Source organism: Tamandua tetradactyla, chromosome 2 (assembly GCF_023851605.1).
Source record: "Tamandua tetradactyla isolate mTamTet1 chromosome 2, mTamTet1.pri, whole genome shotgun sequence".
In the NCBI taxonomy this organism is placed as follows: domain Eukaryota; kingdom Metazoa; phylum Chordata; class Mammalia; order Pilosa; family Myrmecophagidae; genus Tamandua; species Tamandua tetradactyla.
The window spans coordinates 94,712,459-94,734,885 of NC_135328.1; the positions used below are offsets into that span (position 1 = coordinate 94,712,459).

The following is a 22,427-nucleotide window of genomic DNA, read 5'->3' on the forward strand; positions in this document are numbered from 1 at the left end:
GATTGACATCTTAACTATATTTAGTCTTCCAATCCATGAACACGGTATGCCCTTCCATCTATTTAGGTCTTCTGTGATTTCTTTTAACAGTTTTTTGTAGTTTTCTTTATATAGGTTTTTTGTCTCTTTGGTTAAATTTATTCCTAGGTATTTTATTCTTTTAGTTGCGATTGTAAATGGGATTCGTTTCTTGATTTCCGCCTCAGCTTGTTCATTACTAGTGTATAGAAAAGCTACAGATTTTTGAATGTTGATCTTGTAGCCTGCTACTTTGCTGTACTCATTTATTAGCTCTATTAATTTTGTTGTGGATTTTTCTGGGTTTTCTACATATAGTATCATATCGTCTGCAAACAGTGATAGTTTTACTTCTTCCTTTCCTATTTTGATGCCTTGTATTTCTTTTTCTTGCCTAATTGCTCTGGCTAGAACTTCCAACACAATGTTGAATAATAGTGGTGATACGGACATCCTTGTCTTGTTCCTGATCTTAGGGGGAAAGTTTTCAATTTTTCCCCATTGAGGATGATATTAGCTGTGGGTTTTTCATATATTCCCTCTATCATTTTAAGGAAGTTCCCTTGTATTCCTATCTTTTGAAGTGTTTTCAGCAGGAAAGGATGTTGAATCTTGTCAAATGCCTTCTCTGCATCAATTGAGATGATCATGTGATTTTTCTGCTTTGATTTGTTGATATGGTGTATTACATTAATTGATTTTCTTATGTTGAACCATCCTTGCATACCTGGGATGAATCCTACTTGGTCATGATGTATAATTCTTTTAATGTGTTGTTGGATACGATTTGCTAGAATTTTATTGAGGATTTTTGCATCTGTATTCATTAGAGAGATTGGTCTGTAGTTTTCTTTTTTTGTAATATCTTTGCCTGGTTTTGGTATGAGGGTGATGTTGGCTTCATAGAATGAATTAGGTAGTTTTCCCTCCACTTCGATTATGTTGAAGAGTTTGAGGAGAGTAGGTAGTAATTCTTTCTGGAATGTTTGATAGAATTCACATGTGAAGCCGTCTGGTCCTGGACTTTTCTTTTTAGGGAGCTTTTGAATAACTAATTCAATCTCTTTACTTGTGATTGGTTTGTTGAGGTCGTCTATTTCTTCTTGAGTCAAAGTTGGTTGTTCATGTCTTTCCAGGAACCTGTCCATTTCTTCTAAATTGTTGTATTTATTAGCGTAAAGTTGTTCATAGTATCCTGTTATTACCTCCTTTATTTCTGTGAGGTCAGTAGTTATGTCTCCTCTTTCATTTCTAATCTTATTTATTTGCATCCTCTCTCTTCTTCTTTTTGTCAATCTTGCTAAGGGCCCATCAATCTTGTTGATTTTCTCATAGAACCAACTTCTGGTCTTATTGATTTTCTCTATTGTTTTCATGTTTTCAATTTCATTTATTTCTGCTCTAACCTTTGTTATTTCTTTCCTTTTGCTTGCTTTGGGATTAGTTTGCTGTTCTTTCTCCAGTTCTTCCAAGTGGACAGTTAATTCCTGCATTTTTGCCTTTTCTTCTTTTCTGATAACGGCATTTAGGGCAATAAATTTCCCTCTTAGCACTGCCTTTGCTGCGTCCCATAAGTTTTGATATGTTGTATCTTCATTTTCATTTGCCTCTAGGTATTTACTAATTTCTCTTGCAATTTCTTCTTTGACCCACTTGTTGTTTAAGAGTGTGTTGTTGAGCCTCCATGTATTTATGAATTTTCTGGCCCTCCGCCTATTATTGATTTCCAACTTCATTCCTTTATGATCCGAGAAAGTGTTGTGTATGATTTCAATATTTTTAAATTTGTTAAGACTTGCTTTGTGACCCAGCATATGGTCTATCTTTGAGAATGATCCATGAGCACTTGAAAAAAAGGTGTATCCTGCTGTTGTGGGATGTAATGTCCTATAAATGTCTGTTAAGTCAAGTTCATTTATAGTAATATTCAGGTTCTCTATTTCTTTATTGATCCTCTGTGTAGATGTTCTGTCCATTGATGAGAGTGGTGAATTGAAGTCTCCAACTATTATGGTATATGTGTCTATTTCCCTCTTCAGTGTTTGCAGTGTATTCCTCACGTATTTTGGGGCATTCTGGTTCGGTGCGTAAATATTTATGATTGTTATGTCTTCTTGCTTAATTGTTCCTTTTAATAGTATATAGTGTCCTTCTTTGTCTCTTTTAACTGTTTTACATTTGAAGTCTAATTTGTTGGATATTAGTATAGCCACTCCTGCTCTTTTCTGGTTGTTGTTTGCATGAAATATCTTTTCCCAACCTTTCACTTTCAACCTATATTTATCTTTGGGTCTAAGATGTGTTTCCTGTAGACAGCATATAGAAGGATCCTGTTTTTTAATCCATTCTGCCAGTCTATGTCTTTTAATTGGGGAATTCAGTCCATTGACATTTAGAGTTATTACTGTTTGGATAATATTTTCCTCTACCATTTTGCCTTTTGTATTATATATATCATATCTGACTTTCCTTCTTTCTACACTTTTCTCCATGTCTCTCTCTTCTGTCTTTTTGTATCTGACTCTAGTGCTTCCTTTAGTATTTCTTGCAGAGCTGGTCTCTTGGTCACAAATTCTCTTAGTGACTTTTTGTCTGAGAATGTTTTAATTTCTCCCTCATTTTTGAAGGACAGTTTTGCTGGATATAGGAGTCTTGGCTGGCAGTTTTTCTCTTTTAGTAACTTAAATATATCATCCCACTGTCTTCTAGCTTCCATGGTTTCTGCTGAGAAATCTACACATAGTCTTATTGGGTTTCCCTTGTATGTGACGGATTGTTTTTCTCTCGCTGCCTTCAAGATCCTCTCTTTCTCTTTGACCTCTGACATTCTAACTAGTAAGTGTCTTGGGGAACGCCTATTTGTGTCTAATCTCTTTGGGGTGCGCTGCACTTCTTGGATCTGTAATTTTAGGTCTTTCATAAGAGTTGGGAAATTTTCAGTGATAATTTCTTCCATTAGTTTTTCTCCTCCTTTTCCCTTCTCTTCTCCTTCTGGGATACCCACTACACGTATATTTGTACGGTTCACATTGTCCTTGAGTTCCCTGATACCTTGTTCAAATTTTTCCATTCTTTTCCGGATAGTTTCTGTTTCTTTTTGGAATTCAGATGTTTCATCCTCTAAATCACTAATTCTATCTTCTGTTTCTTTAAATCTGTCATTGTAGGTATCCATTGTTTTTTCCATCTTTTCTACTTTATCTTTCACTTCCATAAGTTCTGTGATTTGTTTTTTCAGTTTTTCTTTTTTTTTTTTTTTTTTTTTAAGAGAGAGGGAGGAAGGGAAGGAAAGGCAGAGAAGGAAGGAAGGATGAAAGGAAGAAAGGGAAACATTTTTAAACATTTTCTTGTTTTTTTTTATTATATTTTGTTTGTTTGTTTGTTTTTTACATGGGCTGGGGCCGGGAATCGAACCGGGGTCCTCCGGCACGGCAGGCAAGCACTCTTGCCCGCTGAGCCACCGCGGCCCGCCCCTGTTTTTTCAGTTTTTCTATTTCTTCTTTATGTTCAGCCCATGTCTTCTTCATGTCCTCCCTCAATTTATCGATTTCGTTTTTGAAGAGGTTTTCCATTTCTGTTCGTATATTCAGCATTAGTTGTTTCAGCTCCTGTATCTCATTTGAACTATTGGTTTCTTCATTTGACTGGGCCATATGTTCAATTTTCTGAGCGTGATCCGTTATCTTCTGCTGGCGTCTGGGCATTTAGTCAGATTTCCCCGGGTGTTCGACCCCACAGCTTGAAAGATTTTTCTGCGCAATCTCTGGGTTCTGTTCTTCCTATCCTGCCCAGTAGGTGGCGCTCGTGGCACACGCCTGTCTGTGGGTTCCACCAGCGAAAGTTGCTGTGGGTCCCTCAACTCTGGAAAACTCTCGCCATAGGGGAGGTTCGGCAACCTAAGCGTCTTGGAAGAATGCCAGCCGGCCCGGGGTTCCAAACGTGGGGAGGGTCGCCGGCCGTCGCAGCACAGGAGAGCGTCCGGCCAAATTAGCCAGTCGGCGCGGGGCACCAAGCGTGGCGGGAGGGCGCCAGCTGTCGCAGCCCGGGAGAGTACACTGTTCCCAGCCGACGAGGGAGTCACGTGTTTGGAAGGGATCCCCCGGTCACTGTTCTCCGCAGTCTGGGGGTTTCCGACCCAACTATCTCAGTTGTTCCGGGGGGCCTCGTGTGGTGGGGGCACCAGCCGCCGCGGCCTAAGGGGACCGCCTGTCCAATTCTACCAGCTGGCCCAGGAAGGTGGAAGGGAGGGACTCCGGTCGCTTGTCGTCCCACCCAGGAAAGCCCGTGCCCCTTGGTGATCTCACCCGAGCTGGTTCTCCCAGATAGCCGTTCCAGGAAGGGGTCTGCTGTCCCTTTGATCTCCGTCGTGGCTCCGGGAGCTGCTCTGTATTATCTCCACTCCCCCAGTAGCTGTTCTGGAGGAGGAAAGGTGAGGGCGGCAAGGCTGTCGAGGCTGGTGGCGGAGGAGCACGGTGAAGGCGGGGGAAGAGGGCACCGTGGTGGTTGGAGAGCAGCCGGAGCAGGAGGGGGAAGAGAGGGGAGAAGGAGGTCGGGCGGCTCGGCTGCTGCGGGGCTTGGGCGCCGCGCGGCGGGCCGGCGGAGAAAGAGAGGGGAGAAGGAGGTCGGGCGGCTCGGCTGCTGCAGGGCTTGGGCGCCGCGCGGCGGGCCGGCGGAGAAAGAGAGGGGAGAAGGAGGTCGGGCGGCTCAGCTGCTGCCTACATATGCCTTTTTAACATATCACAATGTGTCTTCGAATAATGTACTCTGATGCATATAGTACAAGAAAAAACATTGATTCTTAATAAAAGATAGGGCAATGGAAGGGAGGACCATATTGAAATCATGTTGGAATGTATGTATGAGAACGTTTGAAAAATGCCTCACCCAGATGCTCTTCTGTGGGTTGTTCATGCATAGAAGCATTGATAAAACCCCCTTTGTTCTTCTATATGAGAAACTGCTGCTCAAGTTAAAGTGAGTTTACTAGATGGCAGAAACAGGTCCAACATAGCAAAATACTGGTTTTGAAGTCAACTAGACCTAGCACTATCACTTACTACGTATGTGATCTTGTAAAAGTTACTTAACCACTCTAAATTTCATGTCTGAACTGGGGAGGATAATTATCACCTCATATGGTTGTTGTTCTGTGTGTTCACATAGCGTTTGATTTCTATCTTGGTTGTCAAAATTAAATAGTATAGTATTTATAAGTCATCTATTTACTTGGCTTGACATTGTAGGGCTTCAAAAAATTTTTGTCACATAAGGATTATGGATGTTGTTGCTTGCCTACTAAGCAAGTCCTTTTATTTTATTTCCAGAGTAAATTATCTCTTCAAAATTTAGACCCTCCTTCAAACTTTGACCATTTTGTGCATATGCCAGGATAGAAATAGTTAATGTAGATGAGGTTACTATATGGAGCTGTGATAATTAAGCCAAATAGGTTCAGAGTTTGAGGTAATCTAGGCAGTAAATAAATCTTCAGACTGTTTAGAGGCTGGACATTAGGTGGCTTTATCCCCTACATTCTAGGTGGTGATAGAAAGAGAGAGAGGTTGAGGTCTCAGCAGTGATGTGGTGTGAGGGGAAGTATCTCCTTGAATCTCATTGTGTTGCATTTGCAAAGATGCAGCTGTTATTATGGAACTAGAACTTTCGTAAATGAGAAGAACCTGGGACAATAGATTTTAAAGTCATCATGATATACAAGTGGAAAGTTGAAACTGCAAGTATTATTTGAGGGCTAGTGTGTGCATAGAAATATAAAACCACAGAAGGCTGAGGATGTTTCTGAGGGAAATAGTCATTGTTGGAGCCAGAGAAAAAGAGGAGGCCGCCAAGGGAGTTAATAATTTCATTATCTTGAGCTCTTTCCCATCATTGAATGGCAGTGATTTGCAATCAGTGAGGATATTAGGTTTCCCGGTGCTAAAACAAGTATCATACAGTGGATTGGCTTAAAAACAGGAATTTATTGGCTTATGTTTTCTGATGCTAGAAGGCTTGCTTCCTCCTGTGGTCAGTATCTTCTGTCTGGCAGGTAATCTTTGGAGTTCCTTGGGTTTTCTGTCACATGGCAGTGCACATGGTGGTGTCTTCTTTCTCTTTCAGGTTCTGTTGGCTTCTAGGTTCTGACTGCTCCCCTTGTCTTCTCTTTCTGTGTCCATTTCCTTTGCTCATAAGGGATTCAGCCATATTATATTAAGGCCCACTGTCATTCAGTTTAGGCACACCTTAACTAATATCATCTTCAAAATTTATAAATGGATTCACGCTTAGAGAACCAGGGGTTGGGACCTGAACATGCCTTTTGTGGGGGACGTGATTCAATCCCCAGCAGTGAATGCCTGTTTATTGAATTTGTGGTAGACTTCAATCGTGAATCTAATTTATTAGTTTCATTTCATTCATTCTTAAATAGATCAGAAACTATTATTGTGCCTATAAAATGCAAGTGATAACTAATGCAATGTGATTCTTTGGTAAGGCAGCAAATATGTCTTTGGGTTTTTCAAACTAGCATGTATTGAAAACTAAAGAAGTCCTGTGGTATTTTATACTTTCTCACTGCCTTTGCAAGACCATGATTTTACTCTTGAGTACCATTGTCATAACAGTTGAAAATTTCATTCCCTTGGAAATATGAACAACAAAAAAACATAAGCAAACTGGAATATGGCAAGAGAGAGCATAGGTTTTGCAGTCCGATAGAGTTTGATGTTTATACCAGTGTTATCCCTTACTTGCATTGAGGCTTTTTGGACCTCAGTGTCCTTTTCAGTAAAATGAAGAATAAGACATATTTCATATGATTGTCATGATAATTAAGTATTAAGTTTAATAACAGGCATATGGTTGGCACTCATTAAATGGTAGCTTTTTATTTTTGGCTTTTGTTTTTAATTGAGGAGGTGAAATTGGGAAAAAAAATCCCAATTATTGAGAGAATCTTTCAGGTACCAAACACCAAGGCTTGTTTTTCTTCTTGTTATCTAGGTGTGGAGCCTATGTTTTTTTCTGTTCTTGATTTATTACTTAGTATTTTACTCCCACACTGAGATATGCAAAAAAGCACAAAAGGTTTTTGACTTGTAATCTTACTCACAGTTAAAGAGAACTGCTATAGTACAGAACATTGCTTGTATTTGCTCCAGCTACTTTGACTCCGTGAATAAGTTAAAAGCAATGAACTGTTAGGTTAAACTCCAGATTCAGGAAACATCTGTTCCTTGTCTTCAGAGAAAGAACGTGAAACTGGCATGGATTCTTAACATTGTATCTAGAATCAGCTGTAGTTTTAAATCTTTTTCTCTATTGAGTTTAAGTTAAACCAAAACATGAAAAAGCATATAATATAAAGGTGGGCCATAAAAATAAGAGTTCACTTCTGAGAAGCTCAAAAATTATAATTATATGATATCCCTAGGATAGTGATTAAATTTACATTTGCGAGGGAACATAAATCACCTAAATTATAAATTGTTAGTTATTGTTGAGCCTGCTTATAATATCTAACAAAATAATTTACTGGGTAAATCAAGTGCACATAAAGAGTGCTACTTGATATATATTATATTATGCTTTAACAAATATTTTAATAATATTCTCTTAGGAAGATGTAGATGTTTCTATTGTGGGCAAGTTGGACTGAAAAGCAGGGTATAGCTTCCTTAGGAGAAAAGGTTAAAACTGAAAGAAACGTAGATGTTGCCTAAGATGATAAATTTTTTAGAAATTTCTGTATGTTTTCCAAGAAAAAACGTTTTTCATTTTTGTTATTGTTAAACTGAGATAAATTTTCATTAATATAAAATGAGCCAATTTTAAGAACCAACTTAAGAAATTCCATTTGTAGATTCATCAATAGAAAACATAATAATCCTGTGCCCTGTTGTCTCTGTTTATTGATTTTTATTCAGCTCACTATAGACACAGATTTTCAGCATTGGTGGTAGCTTTATTAATATTCAATTTGGAAGAAAATGAATTTACTATTATAATTACCAATATCAATAATAAAAAGTAGGAAATTTGTAATTGTTTTCTGTGAGTTCAAATATATCAGAACTTCATAGATTTGACTCTTTCTGGAAGTAACATTGTAAATAGGGCTGGCATTTTTAAAAAATAGGTGTTTTTTGTTTTTCCCTTTTTTTGTGAGCCAAGTTACAGCTTTTGCTGCAACTACATTGCATCCCCTGAAGCCACCTTAGGGACTCACAGGTCTCCCTGGCTCACATGGGTTTGGAGCAATAGCTGTTGAACTTCAGAAATGCCAGTTTTACTCTTTGCACCTTTCTTTTATGTTCTTTTACTCCATGTATTTACCTTAAGTAAATGATATATTTGTTTAGAGCCCTCACAAGAAAAAAAGACAGCTACCTGAGTTAATCTTTACATATTAAGTTGTCTGAATCTTTGCTTCTTTTACTTTTCTCCTGCTAATGACTCTTTGTGCACTTAAAATAAAAAATAAACTAGATTACTTTGAGGTCACGTTAAAAGCTAAATTCTATAATATATGATATCTCTAATAAAGTGGTACGACAGAGCTTCATTATGGAGTACAAATAGAGCATGGTACAAACCCTGGCACAGATCATGGCCGTTATTTGAAGGGTCTGTGAGCCTACATTTCTTTGGATATGGCCATGTAAAATAAAGTAATGTGACATGACTAGTATTGTTGCAGCATAAAATTCTTGAAAGTTCAAGCCAGGAATATTCAGTACTGCTAATCTCATTTCACAGTTAACTTTGTTTTGAGCCCCTATATATTTTGTCTCTGTGGCATATGTGTAAGTATTGAAAAGTAGTTTATTTGTCATTTTGACATCTATAATGATTGACGTGATGTGGGTATAAGGTTGGACGTATGTGTTATGACAAAATTAGTTGTCAAGATGTGCAAAAATAATTGAAAAGAAAAAAATAGTTGATACAACTACGCCACTTGCTGAGTCAGCCTAAATACTTAGCAACTTGGAAGAGCTGTTCTGTAGGCAGCTTTTTAACTATGGGTCTTAGTAGGTCCTTATGTTGGGAGTGGGGAGGTGGGGAAGAGAGAAAGAGAACAGAGAGGGAGCAGAGAAAGAGGAGAGAAGGAGGATTAGCCTACATTAACAAAAATCCTGTTGCTGTTTTAATTGAAAAAAATAGTATATTATTCAATGTTGAATAAGCCTTATAAGGGAAGGGAACAGAGTTTTCATATGTAAATAACCTTTCAGTTGCCTTTAGAAAACAACATCCTTGTAAATCTGGTTTGTGAGAACAGTGATTCGATGTAACCATGAAAAGTAATTGGGCCATATTTATGTGCATTTTGAATATAATATGTAAATGTTAGCTCACTTTTATGGTACAAGAAAAACATTTACATTACCTTCAAAAGAAAGGCTACTTAGAAAATATGATTTCTGAGTCGGTTATAGGTGGTGTTTGTTTCTGTCTTGTTTTAATATCCCTCACTATTGCAGAGTACTGTTTCTATATAAATTAGGTGTGGACATGTTGTGAGTTAATGTGTAAGCTAATAAAAAGCATTATATGATTAAAGAAATCAAGCACTATGGTTGGTTTAGGAATTACATTCGTACAGAACAACTTTTAAGTTTTTTTAAAAGAAAGCATGAATATGTAAAGAGGTAATTCTAAAATATTTTAACATGAATAAATAGTACAAGCTGTGGAAAGCTTATAAACCTGCAATCTAAAACTGATTATCCTTAGGAGCATCTAATGCTGTTTGACAGTGAAAGTGGACCACATAAAAGCTGTTATGCAAACCATTACATTTAAAAGTTGTCTATCTCATATGCCAAAATAACACTTTTTTGCCCCAAGTGAAAATCCAAAATTTGTTCTGTTTATTCAACACACAATTACTGTGTGTTGAATCTCTTCCCCTCCTTCCTGGCAGGCTAGAAATTAATCTTTTTGGTTTACAGTGTAAATACTGTAAGTCAGTTTGTGCATTGTAGGTTGCATACAGATGTAATAAAAGTCTAAGCTTGAAACGCTGAGATGCTATATAATAATACTGAGCGTGGAACACTCAGATCCTCCATGTGTCTGAGAAGAACACATTTTGCAAAATGATCCAGAACCCCTGGAGAATATAAAGTCTGGTGAACCATTTTAGTTGATATTTCCACACACACACACACAGAGTTTGTCTTACTTGAAATATTGTTAAACACCCCAAAAACAGTGGCTTATTCATTTATGTAAGAAAGAAACTTGGAAACATCTAAGAGACTCTCTTATTTTCAGATTGCATTCTCTATTTTATGAGTATTTCTTACATTGTGTAATAAGCACTTCAAGCTCCTGGCAGACCTGGGTACTTCTTTTTGAGTGTCTGCCTTCTTTCTCACAAAGCAAAGAAAGAACTTCTGGCTGGAAATTAGGAGTCCTAATTTTAATGCCAATTCTGATACTAACTAATGGACATTTGATTTATTGGCCTACGTTTCCCTGTGAAATGGAAGCCTTATCTATGTTCTCCTAGATGTGTTCTAACTTTAAAATGCTGTGGCATTGGGAAGCAGTTCAGTTATCTAAAAACTGGTTATCTCTCACTCCCCAAATTTACTGAATGATCAATTCACTGAATGGATAGTTCACCTAGAATGAGTTTGCTAAAATGAAAATTTGCTGAATATCCATTTTGTTAAATATACCACATATTCTGATTTATCAGTTTGCCTAATGACCAGTTTTCCAAATTGTCAACTGTCCAAAATGTGTTTCTATTAACAATGTAAGTTTATCACAAATCATGTTGCATAGGATAGTTGCAAAAGCCCATGAAATTTTTGATGAAAAGCTTTAATCTGGTTAAATTTTTCTTTAGCAATTTCACTCCAGACATTTTGCATCAGAAATATTTTTTTAACTTTTTTTATTGTATAGTATAACATATATACAAAGCAAAGAAATAAAAAAGCGATAGTTTGCAAAGCACTCTGCAACAAGTAGTTACAGGACAGATCCTAGAGTTTGTCAGGGGCTACTGTATGGTCCTCTCGTTTTTCCTTGTAGCTCCTCCAGAATATAAGAGGCTAGAGGGCTTAAATATTATTTTGTCATCTCAATTGACTTTTATCCTTCCCTTTTTATGAAAAAATAACATATATACAAAAAAGCTATAAATTTCAGAGCACAGCACCACAGTTGTAGAACATATTGCTGAGTTTGACATGGGTTACAATTTCACAATTTTAGGTTTTTAATTCTAGCTTCTCTAAAATACTGGAGACTAAAAGAGATATCAATTTAATGATTCAGCATTCATATTCATTTGTTAAATCCTATCGTCTCTGTATAGCACCACCATCACCTTTGATCTTTCCCTCTCTTTAGGGTGTTTGGGCTATAGTGATTCTAAATTTCTCATATTGGAAGGGTCTGTCACTAATATAGGGTAGGGAGATGGAACTATCTGATGTTCTGGAGAATCTGGGCTAGGTTTCAGGACTCATCTGGACCAGGGACCCATATGGAGGTTGTACGTTTCTGGAAAGTTACTCTAGTGCATGGAACCCTTGTGAACTCTTATATATTGCCTTGCATCAGAAATATTTTATCAGTTGAGTCCAAATTTATTATTTATGCTCTTTCAGTTGTTTAAAACACAAGCAACATATTCATCTAGTTGAACTGGCTAGCAAATTTTTCAATTAAGAGAAATACAAAATGAATTTAACTGGATGGAACATGTGTTTTAAGAAAAAAAAAAAATGCCCTACTGTCATTTGTAGTCACCATGGCCTTCAGGATAAACACGGTCCTTTTGATTTAAAATAAATTCTTTGTCAAAGTCATTGGTCCAGAGAATGGCAGAATTACAGAATATAGTTATAGGAATTTGACCATAGTACTAGGGTTACAGCAAAATTTCAGATAAATTAAAACTTTGAATTCATAATCTTGAATATCAAAGAAAGCTTCACGATTCTTTTAAAGACTTATTTGTATTGTTTTATTCAATACAAACGTCTATGAAGAATGTAAATGGTTAAAGGAGACAAGTTTTGAGTGATTATAAAATTTGGTATATTGGCCATTTGGTAAAAAATTAGTGAGTTAATTTTTGGCAAAGTAGATTTAGTGTCATGATACTCCCATTATCATTTCTGGTGAGGGTGGGGGATTATGAAGCTATCATGCAAGAGTAGCCATTGAAATTAGAGTCTTTTTTTTCCCTCAGTGACCCCTATAGCCAAAGGTGGGACCATTTGGAAGATCTCCTTCCTCTGTGTGAATTTGAGTGTGTGTTTTATGTTCTGTGTGTCCAACCTAACTTTTGACACTAAAGACCCATCATCTGTGCACATAACTGTGTATGTGAGTCATGGCTGCTGCAATACAGAATTTTTGAGTTATTAAAGAACTACAATAAAAGATCAGCATGAAAATGGAGAAATTTATTCTTTTACTTTTCTCCATTCTTCTTGATCACAGTAGCAAATATGTTTCATATGAGCATTTGACTGAAGCAACCAAATAAATAGGTCAAGGCACATAATCATTTAGTTGGCATATGTCAAGGAAAGATGACACTGTGTGCAAGTAGGAATATAGATGATAATTGGACTATAAGACTGTAAACCTCTATGGCATTCTATGGGCCTTAGTTTCTCTGTATACTATCTTTGGCCCACAACCTTATTAAAGCACTGCCTGCTTCTCAATGATTGCCCTGAATTGCAATGCCATTAGGTAGTGAAGTTAAATGTTTTTTCTTTGACATTACTAAACACAATTTGTGGCTATATATAAAGGTCAAGGGACAACAATTCCTAGCTCATGTACCAAAGAGCACCTGAGAGCTCAACTCCTAGCTTTTAGAAAGAAAAGACATTGCACTTTGGTACATTCACTTTTTAACATTTTCTGAGGCCTGATTTAAATTTCAACAAGGCTACCTGTGTTGATCCCTCAGCAAAGATGGTATAGACTGCATAATTCAGACATTTTGATTAATTTTAGTTGCAATACATAGAATAGATAACCATTTTGTCAATACAGGTATTCTGAATTGCTGGAAATGAAATTAAGACAGTTTTTTCAGAGGATAGTATTATCATGGAAAATTATTAAGGGGTTAAAAAAACTGCAACATTTCCAATCCCTACAACATAGAAGGTTAAAAATGTAGAAAAGACTGCTGTTCTAGACAAGATCACATAGTAGTTGGTCTGTGAAACATTTTAATTGTCATATTAAGACTAATGCTCCAAATGGCCAAGTTAAAAAAAGAAATAAAAAATTTTGCTCCTGGAACCTAAGAAGTGATATGGTATATTCATGTCCTCATTCTGCCTGTTTCTAACTATGTGACCTTGGGCTTGTTTTGTTTCCTAGCTACTAAAACAAATAACATATATGGGGATTGGCTTAACAACAGGAATGTATTTGCTCATGGGTTCAGAGGCTAGAAGGCTTGCTTCTTCCTGGGGTTCATATCTTCTGGCTGGCCAGCAGTCCTTTGAATTCCTTGGCTTTTTCATCACCTGGTGATGTCCTTTCCTTTCTAGTCTGGGTTCCATTGACTTCTGGTTTCTAGCTTCTCCCATGGCTTTCTCTTTCTGTGTCCTATTTCCTTTGCTGATAACTTCACCCATATTGGAATAAGGCCCATTCTCATTCAGTTTGATCACACCTTAACTAATAGCATCATCAGAAGTCCTATTTACGAATGGGTTCACAACCACAGGACCAGGGGTTGGGACCTAAACATGCCTTTTGTGGAGGACATAATTCAACCTCCATCAGGGGTTTGAAACAATCAGAGGTGTTTAAGCTTTCTGTTTGCTGTTTATGCCTCAGTTTTCTCATCAATTAAACATTGGATGATAATACTACCTACCCCTGAAGATTTCTGGATAGATGAAATAATGCATGAAAAGTCCATACATAAAATGTATTAATTGGTAACTAGAGGCTTCCTAGTATACCTATTTTTTGTGTGTATGAAAAGTTTGAATGATTGCTAAGAAAACAGAAGAATGTCAGTTGAATGTTGCTAAGCTCAAATAAGTTTCAAGTGTCAAATTAATGATGCAGTTAGAACAGTTACTTTTAGAATAATTACTTGCTCTTAGAATTTTAGCTATGAAGATTAAAGATCTGAGTTCTTCTATCTCATAAAAACAAAGGAAGCTTACCAGGCCACCTTTTCTAAAACAACATGATATCAGAATTAGAACAATGGACCTGAATCCACAATTCTGTAAGTCAGGTTTACTTATTAAAACAAAATAAATGATGTTAGAAAGCTCAGAGCAGTAAATTGCTGAAGACTTAATTTTCTTATTTGAGTTTATTTTACCCTTATCTTGTTTCTTTATAAAAAATTATATACAAAATCTTTTGAGGTTTACAAATCTTGGGATATTGGTGTTATAAAGTTCTGTCACAATGGGAATTGAAAGTGAAGTCACATTAGGAAATTAAAAATAACGTTCTTAACTTGATTGGAAATACTATAATAGACAATTGAATGTATAGGAATTTTCAAAGTGTTAAATGGCTTCATTACAGCAGGCTCTTGTAGCACATTCAAAGGTGAAAAAGATGTATGCATACTCCATGTGTTTGTGGAGTTTATAACCTGTTTGGTGAGACACTTACGTTACAATAGGATAATTTCTGTGCACCGAGTAGACCTAGGGTACTATAGGACCACGCAGGAGTTATACAGACCCAGGCTAGTTAAAAGGAGTGGGGAGAAGCGGTGGTGGTTTTGGGGACTTTCTAGAGGAAGTGGTATTAATGGTAGAAGTCTTAAAGGTGAGTAAAGTTGAGAGGAGGTGGGAAGGAAAAATTGTTTCAAGCAGAGGGAACATCTTTTTCAAATGCCCCAAGCAACAGTAAACAAGACAGGTTTGGGAAACTGAGGACAGTTCCATAAGACTGGATTGTTCATGCTTTTGGGAAGGTGATAGGCAGGAGCTCTATTTTAAAGAACCTTAAAAATTTTGTTTGCACTTCATACTGAAGGGTTTGCAGTTCATACTGAGGCCACTGAGGACCTATTGTAGGGATTGGTCCTAACTCTAGGATCTACAAAACAAATGGAGAGATGTGGGTAGATTTTTGAGAGGTAATTAGGAAATGAGTCATTGGGCTCAATGATTAAATTTGAGGATGGAAGACAAAAGAGGACCGGCTTTACTTTTTGGCTTCTTGGAGAAAGAAGCCAAGATCACTACTGCTGCCTTACGCCATTAGTAGATTTTGTACTCATTGAGGGCAGAGATTGTGTATCCCCCACCTCATGTAACAGCAGTTAACTGGCAGAAGGCTTTTATATTATGAAAACTTTAACTGGGCTTTGATGATTTCATTTGAATGATTGGACTTGTAACAACAGGTTATTGAAACAGGGTGTTCTAATTTGCTAGCTGCCAGAATGCAATGTACCAGAAACAGAATGGCTTTTAAAAAGGGGAATTTAATAAGTTGCTAGTTTACAGTTCTAAGGCTGAGAAAATGTCCCAATTACAAGTCTATAGAAATGTCCAATCAAAGTCATCCAGGGAAAGATATCTTGGTTCAAGAAGGCCAGTGAAGTTCACTGTTTCTTTCTCAAGTGGAAGGGCACATGGCAAACACAGTCAGAGTTTCTCTCTCAGCTCGAACACACTGTCATCTGCTAGCTTTCTCTCCTGGCTTCCTGTTTCATGAAGCTCCCCGGGAGATATTTTCCTTCTTCATCTCCAAAGGTCGCTGGCTGGTGGACCCTCTGCTTTGTGGTGCTGCAGCATTCTCTGCTCTCTCTGAATTTCCCATTCTCCAAAATGTTTCCTTTTTTATAGGACTCCAATAAACCAGTCAAGACCCACCCAAATGGGTGGAGACATGTCATCACCTAATCCAGTTTAACGACCACTCTTGACTAAATCACATCATCTAGGGAGATGATCTGATTACAGTTTCAAACATACAGTACTGAATAGGGATTATTCTACCTTTATGAAATGGGATTTTGATTAAAACATGGCTTTTCTAGGGGCATACATCATTTTAAACCAGCACACAGGGTTTATCAGGTTCTTTAAAATCCAGAACTGTAGTGCAGTAGAAGAAAAGGTATTGGCTGGAGATTTGGGGGAATTGCTTGTACATAGGTAATACTCGTTAGAGGCTAAATTCTTCAAAACTGAGTATTGAGAGAGCATAAGAGACATCCCAAACTCAACTCTTGTTTTGGGCTCAAAGGGAAGAAATCAGAACTTTAAGGGAAACAGACAGGTAGGAAGAAAATCAGAAAAACAATGTCTTCGAAGGCAAGGAGGAAGAACTTTTCAAGCAGAAAGAGACTATCATTAATTTCAAGTATAATTTGATAGCACAATGAGTCTGAGAACTAAGAAAAGGTCATAGAGTTTGTAGATTGAGATGGTTTCTTAGTAGCTTTAGAAAGAATTATTCGAGTGATGTGGCCGAAACCAAATAGCAAGCATCAGTTGTTGAGTAGAACACTCAACACTCTTGTGAGCAAGTTTGGTGATAAAAGGAAAGATTAGGATAAGAGCAATTGTTGCCTCTCCACTCCCCCAGGGAAGACCAGCAAAGTAAAAGAAAAAGAGTACAGGAGGAAAGTGAAATTCATGATGTGAATTTTCATAGTTATCCAAAATATTACATGATGACAACTGCTTTTAATAACTTATGGCTGATTTTAAGCATATCAGTAACTCCAGTTAGGGATAGTAACTAAAGATTTATAAAATAGCCTAAGATAAGTTACTTTAGAAGATAAAAGTATATGGCAAGGATTTATTTCAAGGAGTCAAAAAATGCCTTAGACTAAATCATAAGGACAGCCATACATTACCAATTCCCATAGAATAAGCTCCAAGGGAGCAGTGTCTTTAATTTGGTATAATTAACTTATTTCAAATATTACTAGGTTTTACAGAGAAGTATTTTTTTTTTAATTAAGTGTGTGAGCTTATAGAGTTGGCTAGATTCTTCAACCAGTTTTTTGTTTTTTTTGCTTGGTAGGCACCAGGAATCAAACCCAGGTCTCCTACATGGCAGGCAAGAACTCTGCCTGCTGAGTCACCATGTCCTGCCCTCTTCAACAGTTTTAAATTTAATCCTTTGGCCAAGTTGTTGTTCTAAGTGTATACTTATATACATTTTTATAATGAAAATCAATGTAAAATTTTATTTGAGCAATACCACTACATTTTACAGCAAGTGTTCCAGAATTTATGTGTATGTGAATACATAGATTTTTAGAGAAATCCTCCCACACCCGTGTTCACTGCATTAACCAAAAAATGGCAGTAATGAAAATTCACTTCTCTAAGATACTATACATTTAAAGTGGGATATATTGTTCCATTATTAGCAATGTTATTATACAGTATTATTTTCCCCTTTTAGATATGATGAACTCTTTGAGCCTGTCATTAGAAGAGTTAGAAACTACAAAAGCCTATTCTCCACTTTTATAAAAAGGAAAAGAAATGAGAGACCAATAAAAAAGATAGAGAAATAGAAACAATTCTTGTGTAGGCACAAGAATATAAGAAGAAAGTTATCATTGGAGCCTTTCCTGGTGTGAAGAAAATTGAAAGTTCCTATTCTTGCCTTTTTTCCCTTTAAAATCCAAAAGAATTATTGTGTTGGAGCAACATTGCCTGCTTATTTTTTTCATTACTCTCTTTAAGTAACATTGCCTTTTAAGCTAATCTTTACCTTTCCCTTGCTCTTGTACCTTCTAAAGTGAGACCCGCTGAAGCCGTAGTTGGCAAGCTTATTCTTATTTATATGTCAGCCCAAAACAAGGTAGTTTAGGTATTTTCATGGGTGGGAAACCCACGCTAGTCAGTGTATGGGAAAAAAAAAGAGAGAAAAGTTTTGTATTTAGATGTTAGGAGGAATGGACAGCTGACACTAGGGTTAGTTTAGAAATGGACTAATTGTTTGCTTGGTGTGACTAAACACCAAGATATTCCCTACCTATATCTTCTCAGTTTGAGGTATTTGGAAAGAGGTACCACTGCTGTTGTCAGTTTGTATATAAAGGAACAGAATTGAAATTCATGTACTGGCTCTGGGCAATAGTTATCAGGCAGCGTCATAAAGAAAGGATCGCATCTGATCTCTTGGAATGTGTTTTACAGATTCCCTTACTGTGACACAAAATGACAAGGGTTATGGAGCTAGCAATGAATGGATCTATAGGTAAAAATTTCTAGAGATATTTTTAAAATAGCCCATTCTATTAGAAACATTGAAAGGATTATTTTTTCAACCCTATGCGCCCTGCATAGTATATGGTAATTGATTTAGTAAAGCTCATATTTCAGAAGCCCTTGTCTCCTCCCTGGCCCAATTTGTCAAAAAGAAGATAGTGGAAGAGTCACTGCATGGGTGTTCTCTCTCTCTCTCTCTCTCTCTCTCTCTCTCTCTCTCTCTCTCTCTCTCTCTCCCTCTCTCTCTCTCCCTCCCTCTCCCCCTCTCCACATGCACACACACACAGAGACATACATGCACACATTTTTTGATTCAAAATGAATTTTCACTATAAAAAGTTAAAAAGAATGTATTAATATATAAAATAGAAACTTAATACTCCTATAATCAAACTCCTCTAAGGTAACTACTATTTAGTTTATAGTATATGCCTCAAGAATTTTTCCTAAGCATTTAATGATATGTCTGTGAATAAATTTGCATCATGAGCACATATTGTTTGGCAACTTGCTTTTTATGTTTATGACATTGTAGATATCTTTCCATGTTGGTTTTTATAGACCTGAATGTATAAGATTCCATTATAGGGATATAAATTATAATGGTTTATTGGTTTTCCAATTATGGTTGTTTTGAATATTTATTTGCTATTATGAGCAATATGTAAGTGAGCATCCTTCTGTTTGTGTATAGTATTACATCCATGTACTCACTTAACTGGGCCCTTCTTTGATTTTTTAATTAAGATACATTTAAATTCTTACAACAACAAATCTTTGTATTATTTTCTATTGCACCTGTAAATATTTTTTAAACACAAGATTAGTGCTGGTCTCTTAACCCATGATATGCTTTTTCATATTGTACAGCTGTAGCTTTGATGACTTCGTAAGAGAGTGTATTGATACCATTATAGGCACGATACATATTTGCAATTCATATGATGTTAGTGTCTGTTTGCTCAAATTTAAAATTCCTTGTGTCATCACCCAAAGTCTCCATAAACTGCATTGTCTATTTAAAGTTGATTTCACTAAGAGCACATTAGCAGGGTGATGACAGGAAGCCAGTGATGGAGTGAGGTAGACCTGGACTGGAATCCTGGCTTAAGCTCTCTCTTAATAGCTCTGTGACCCTGGGCAAGTTACTTCATCTCTCTAAACCTTATTTCCCCCTTCTATAAATGGAAATATCTACTTCAAGGAGGAAAGTAATGAGAATTAAATATATGCAAACCATCTATCACATCGTATGTTTTCAATAGATGGTAGCCATTACTATCTGTAATAGTGAAGATTACAGATTTATTATGAAACTCTCAGTGTTCATCATCTTTCAGTTCTTAGTGCTATTATTATTAAATACTCCATTCTGTAGATCCTAGTCACTCTCAGGATTGAGTTGACTAGTAGGGAGAAATATTTAAAACTTTATCTCATAGAATTTGTAAGAATCTTTCTGAATATTGCATTATTTTATGTTTAGGCCCTCCTTCTAGTAGTATAGCACGCAGGGCGGGGATGCTTAGAGAGTTTTTTGTTTGCTCATTTGGCTTTGTTTTTCTTTGTTTTTCGGCTATTATCTGGACACTATCATCTTTTAGCATATAATGTCTAGGTTAGACTGATTTGCCTATTAATTTCATTCATGAAATTGGGTGAGTAAGAGAGTCACATGAGTAAGAGAATGTGCTTGGTATCAGTGTTAGACTGGGCAAGAAATTGGTTCTCCTTTCTTCAAGATTACCTCTGTGCCTGATGACAATTTAATTGGAAGTAAATAGCAGATAAAATAATTATTATATGATTTAGCAGTGTGGCACCAATGGCTTTTTTCATTTTATTTTATAAAGTAGTTATTCCTTTAAGATAAAAGTTGTTGGAGAAAAAAAAAATTTACCAAAAGAAACAGTTTTTCATAATCTTTTCTGAGTCAGGAAAAGAATTAGTTAAGAGAAAACCTTTGTTTGAAAAGTGAAAAAAGTTACCCAGGCAACCTGTATTTGTCACCAGTGTGCTGATTAATCTTCACCAACATTAATCACTGTCATCAGTTATCACAGGAAGATGACTACTGAGCCGTCTGCACTATTATCATTCCATCATTTTTCAGCAGATCAATTTAGTACAAAAGATTTATTGTACACAGTCATGAGAATTATAACTTCATACCTAAATAAAGGGGCAGAGCTTTTATATTATAGAAAAATCGTGAGTTTTCTTTTTCATGCCTTCTTTTGCTTGATTTATTGATTTGATACAGGCCTTTTTTTTTTTTTTTAATGAATGAACTTTTCATAGAGCTGTGTTTTAAAGCAGGCTTGATATTTGACTGGTTTATAGCCTAACCAGTTTCTTTCATTTGTGCTAGGTGAAGGGCAAAAAATGCCAAGCTATAGTATTTCGTATTTGTATGTAAATTAATAAGCTCAATGAATTTTTGCCAGTTTCATAAAACTAAAATCATCACATGATTACTTATAACTAAATTCTAAATAAATATTTGCAATTTCTAAAATGGCCCATTAATATTATATTGTCTTTGAGAGTTTGCTTAATACCCTTCAATTTTTTTAAAAAGAATCAAAGTGATCAATATTTTTTCATCATCTTCTCAAGAATAGTCAGAAATGTATACTGCATACTAATTTTATGCTTAAGAAAGTTAATATTAGCAATTTTTTCCCAAAAAGCAAAAAATAGTTGTCTAAATTTTAAGGAAAAGAAATTTTAGAAATTTTAATTGCAATGGGCATTATATAAAGTAATATGTGTTTCCTAACATTTATTCAAGAATGCTGATGCCTAGTCAGAATATTAGAAATAAATGTTTTATGCTGTGGAACTTTAATTGTAATGATTTTGGGTCTTTCTCTGTGTAAAAGCACACAGATGTTAAACTCCTTGTTCTGTATTTTTAAAACAATGATTTTCAATTGTGAAAAATTTATTCCTGTGATGTTATGTTGAACCAGGTTCCTAGTACTCTCATAAATGTTATTTTTGTGTGGTAACATTTTAGATGTAATTTATTTTTACTGTAACAATTAGTGACTATCATAAGAATTTTGGTTAATTTGGCTCAAGTAGAATGTGTAACTAGGATATTTTGTGTTTCTGCTAAGGAAAAAGGAAGGAAATTCTCTGGTGTACTTGGAATTAAACTATAGCTCTTGATTTTCTATACTGAATTAAAACCTGTTATATTCTTCAATATAAAACACAATACAGGCAATGTAGTGGAACAAAATTTTACAAACTTCACTTTTTAGAAGAGCAAACTATTTTAGGATGAAAGACTCCACTAAAAAATTAGATGGATACTACGTATTTTTAAAGCTATCCCAGTTATGGAGGTCTGTTTGATAAGTAATTGGTTAGGCCAGACTGTTAAATCATTTAATCTGGCATGTATATTACATGTAACAAAAGGAATCCTACTGTGATTTGAGTGTATTAAGTAATCTTCAGGAAGTTCCACAATGAACATTTGAATAACTAAAAACTTGCAGTAAGGCATGTTTGTTCCAAACACATTTGCTATGCCTAGGTTTTGCCCATCAGGTTAAAGAAATGCTAATCTTGTCACATTCAGCAGCTGGGTTTTACAATATTCTTTTCCTTCTTCTAGGGGTTAATTAGCCTTCTTTCAAAATGTGGCCTATTTAGCTGTAGATTCGCATGATTCAACCAAAGCTGGCTGTACAAAGCAGAACCGTTAACAGGCGGGTGTGTCCAACTGCTTAATTAGCCAGAATAAAGAGGTCCTTTGTCAAACAAGCATCTGTTGCTCATGACACACCTGACAGCCACATTAGGCAAGGATGACTAGACTGAAATTGTGCATGTCTCTCCTGCAAGAAAATGCAACTCATTTACATATGGGCTACATCATTGACAAACTGTAGGGGTTTATTTAGCTTATCAAAATGGATTAATGTGACTGCATTTGTGACTGATAAACAAATATCACTTGAAAGGAGGCTGTAAAGGAACTAAACTAACCAAATTACTCCCAAACATAAACAAAACACCAGAAACCACTGCTGGATGAATGGGAACACAACAAAGTACGCATAAACTGTTAGCTGGGTCTGAAACAAAACCTACCAATGGAGTATGCTAAGACATTACCCTCTTATGATGATCTTTGCTTTGCAGAAATGTTGGAAATCTACCAGA

The 22,427-nt window shown here is 36.2% G+C and overlaps 1 protein-coding gene across 10 annotated transcripts in view; it reads left to right on the forward strand.

Moving 5' to 3' along the window:
* The window catches only part of RFX3 (regulatory factor X3), a 382,072-nt gene that overhangs the window by 132,692 nt on the left and 226,953 nt on the right, over positions 1-22,427 (forward strand). Inside the window, exon 3 of one of the 10 annotated variants that reach the window (XM_077148290.1) lies at positions 18,174-18,234. The exons of the other annotated variants lie outside the window; for them this stretch is intronic. Within the exon in view, the coding sequence (XP_077004405.1) occupies positions 18,195-18,234 (40 nt within the window). The 5' untranslated portion in view covers positions 18,174-18,194. The remainder of the gene's footprint in view (positions 1-18,173; positions 18,235-22,427) is intronic. 10 annotated transcript variants of the gene reach the window in all.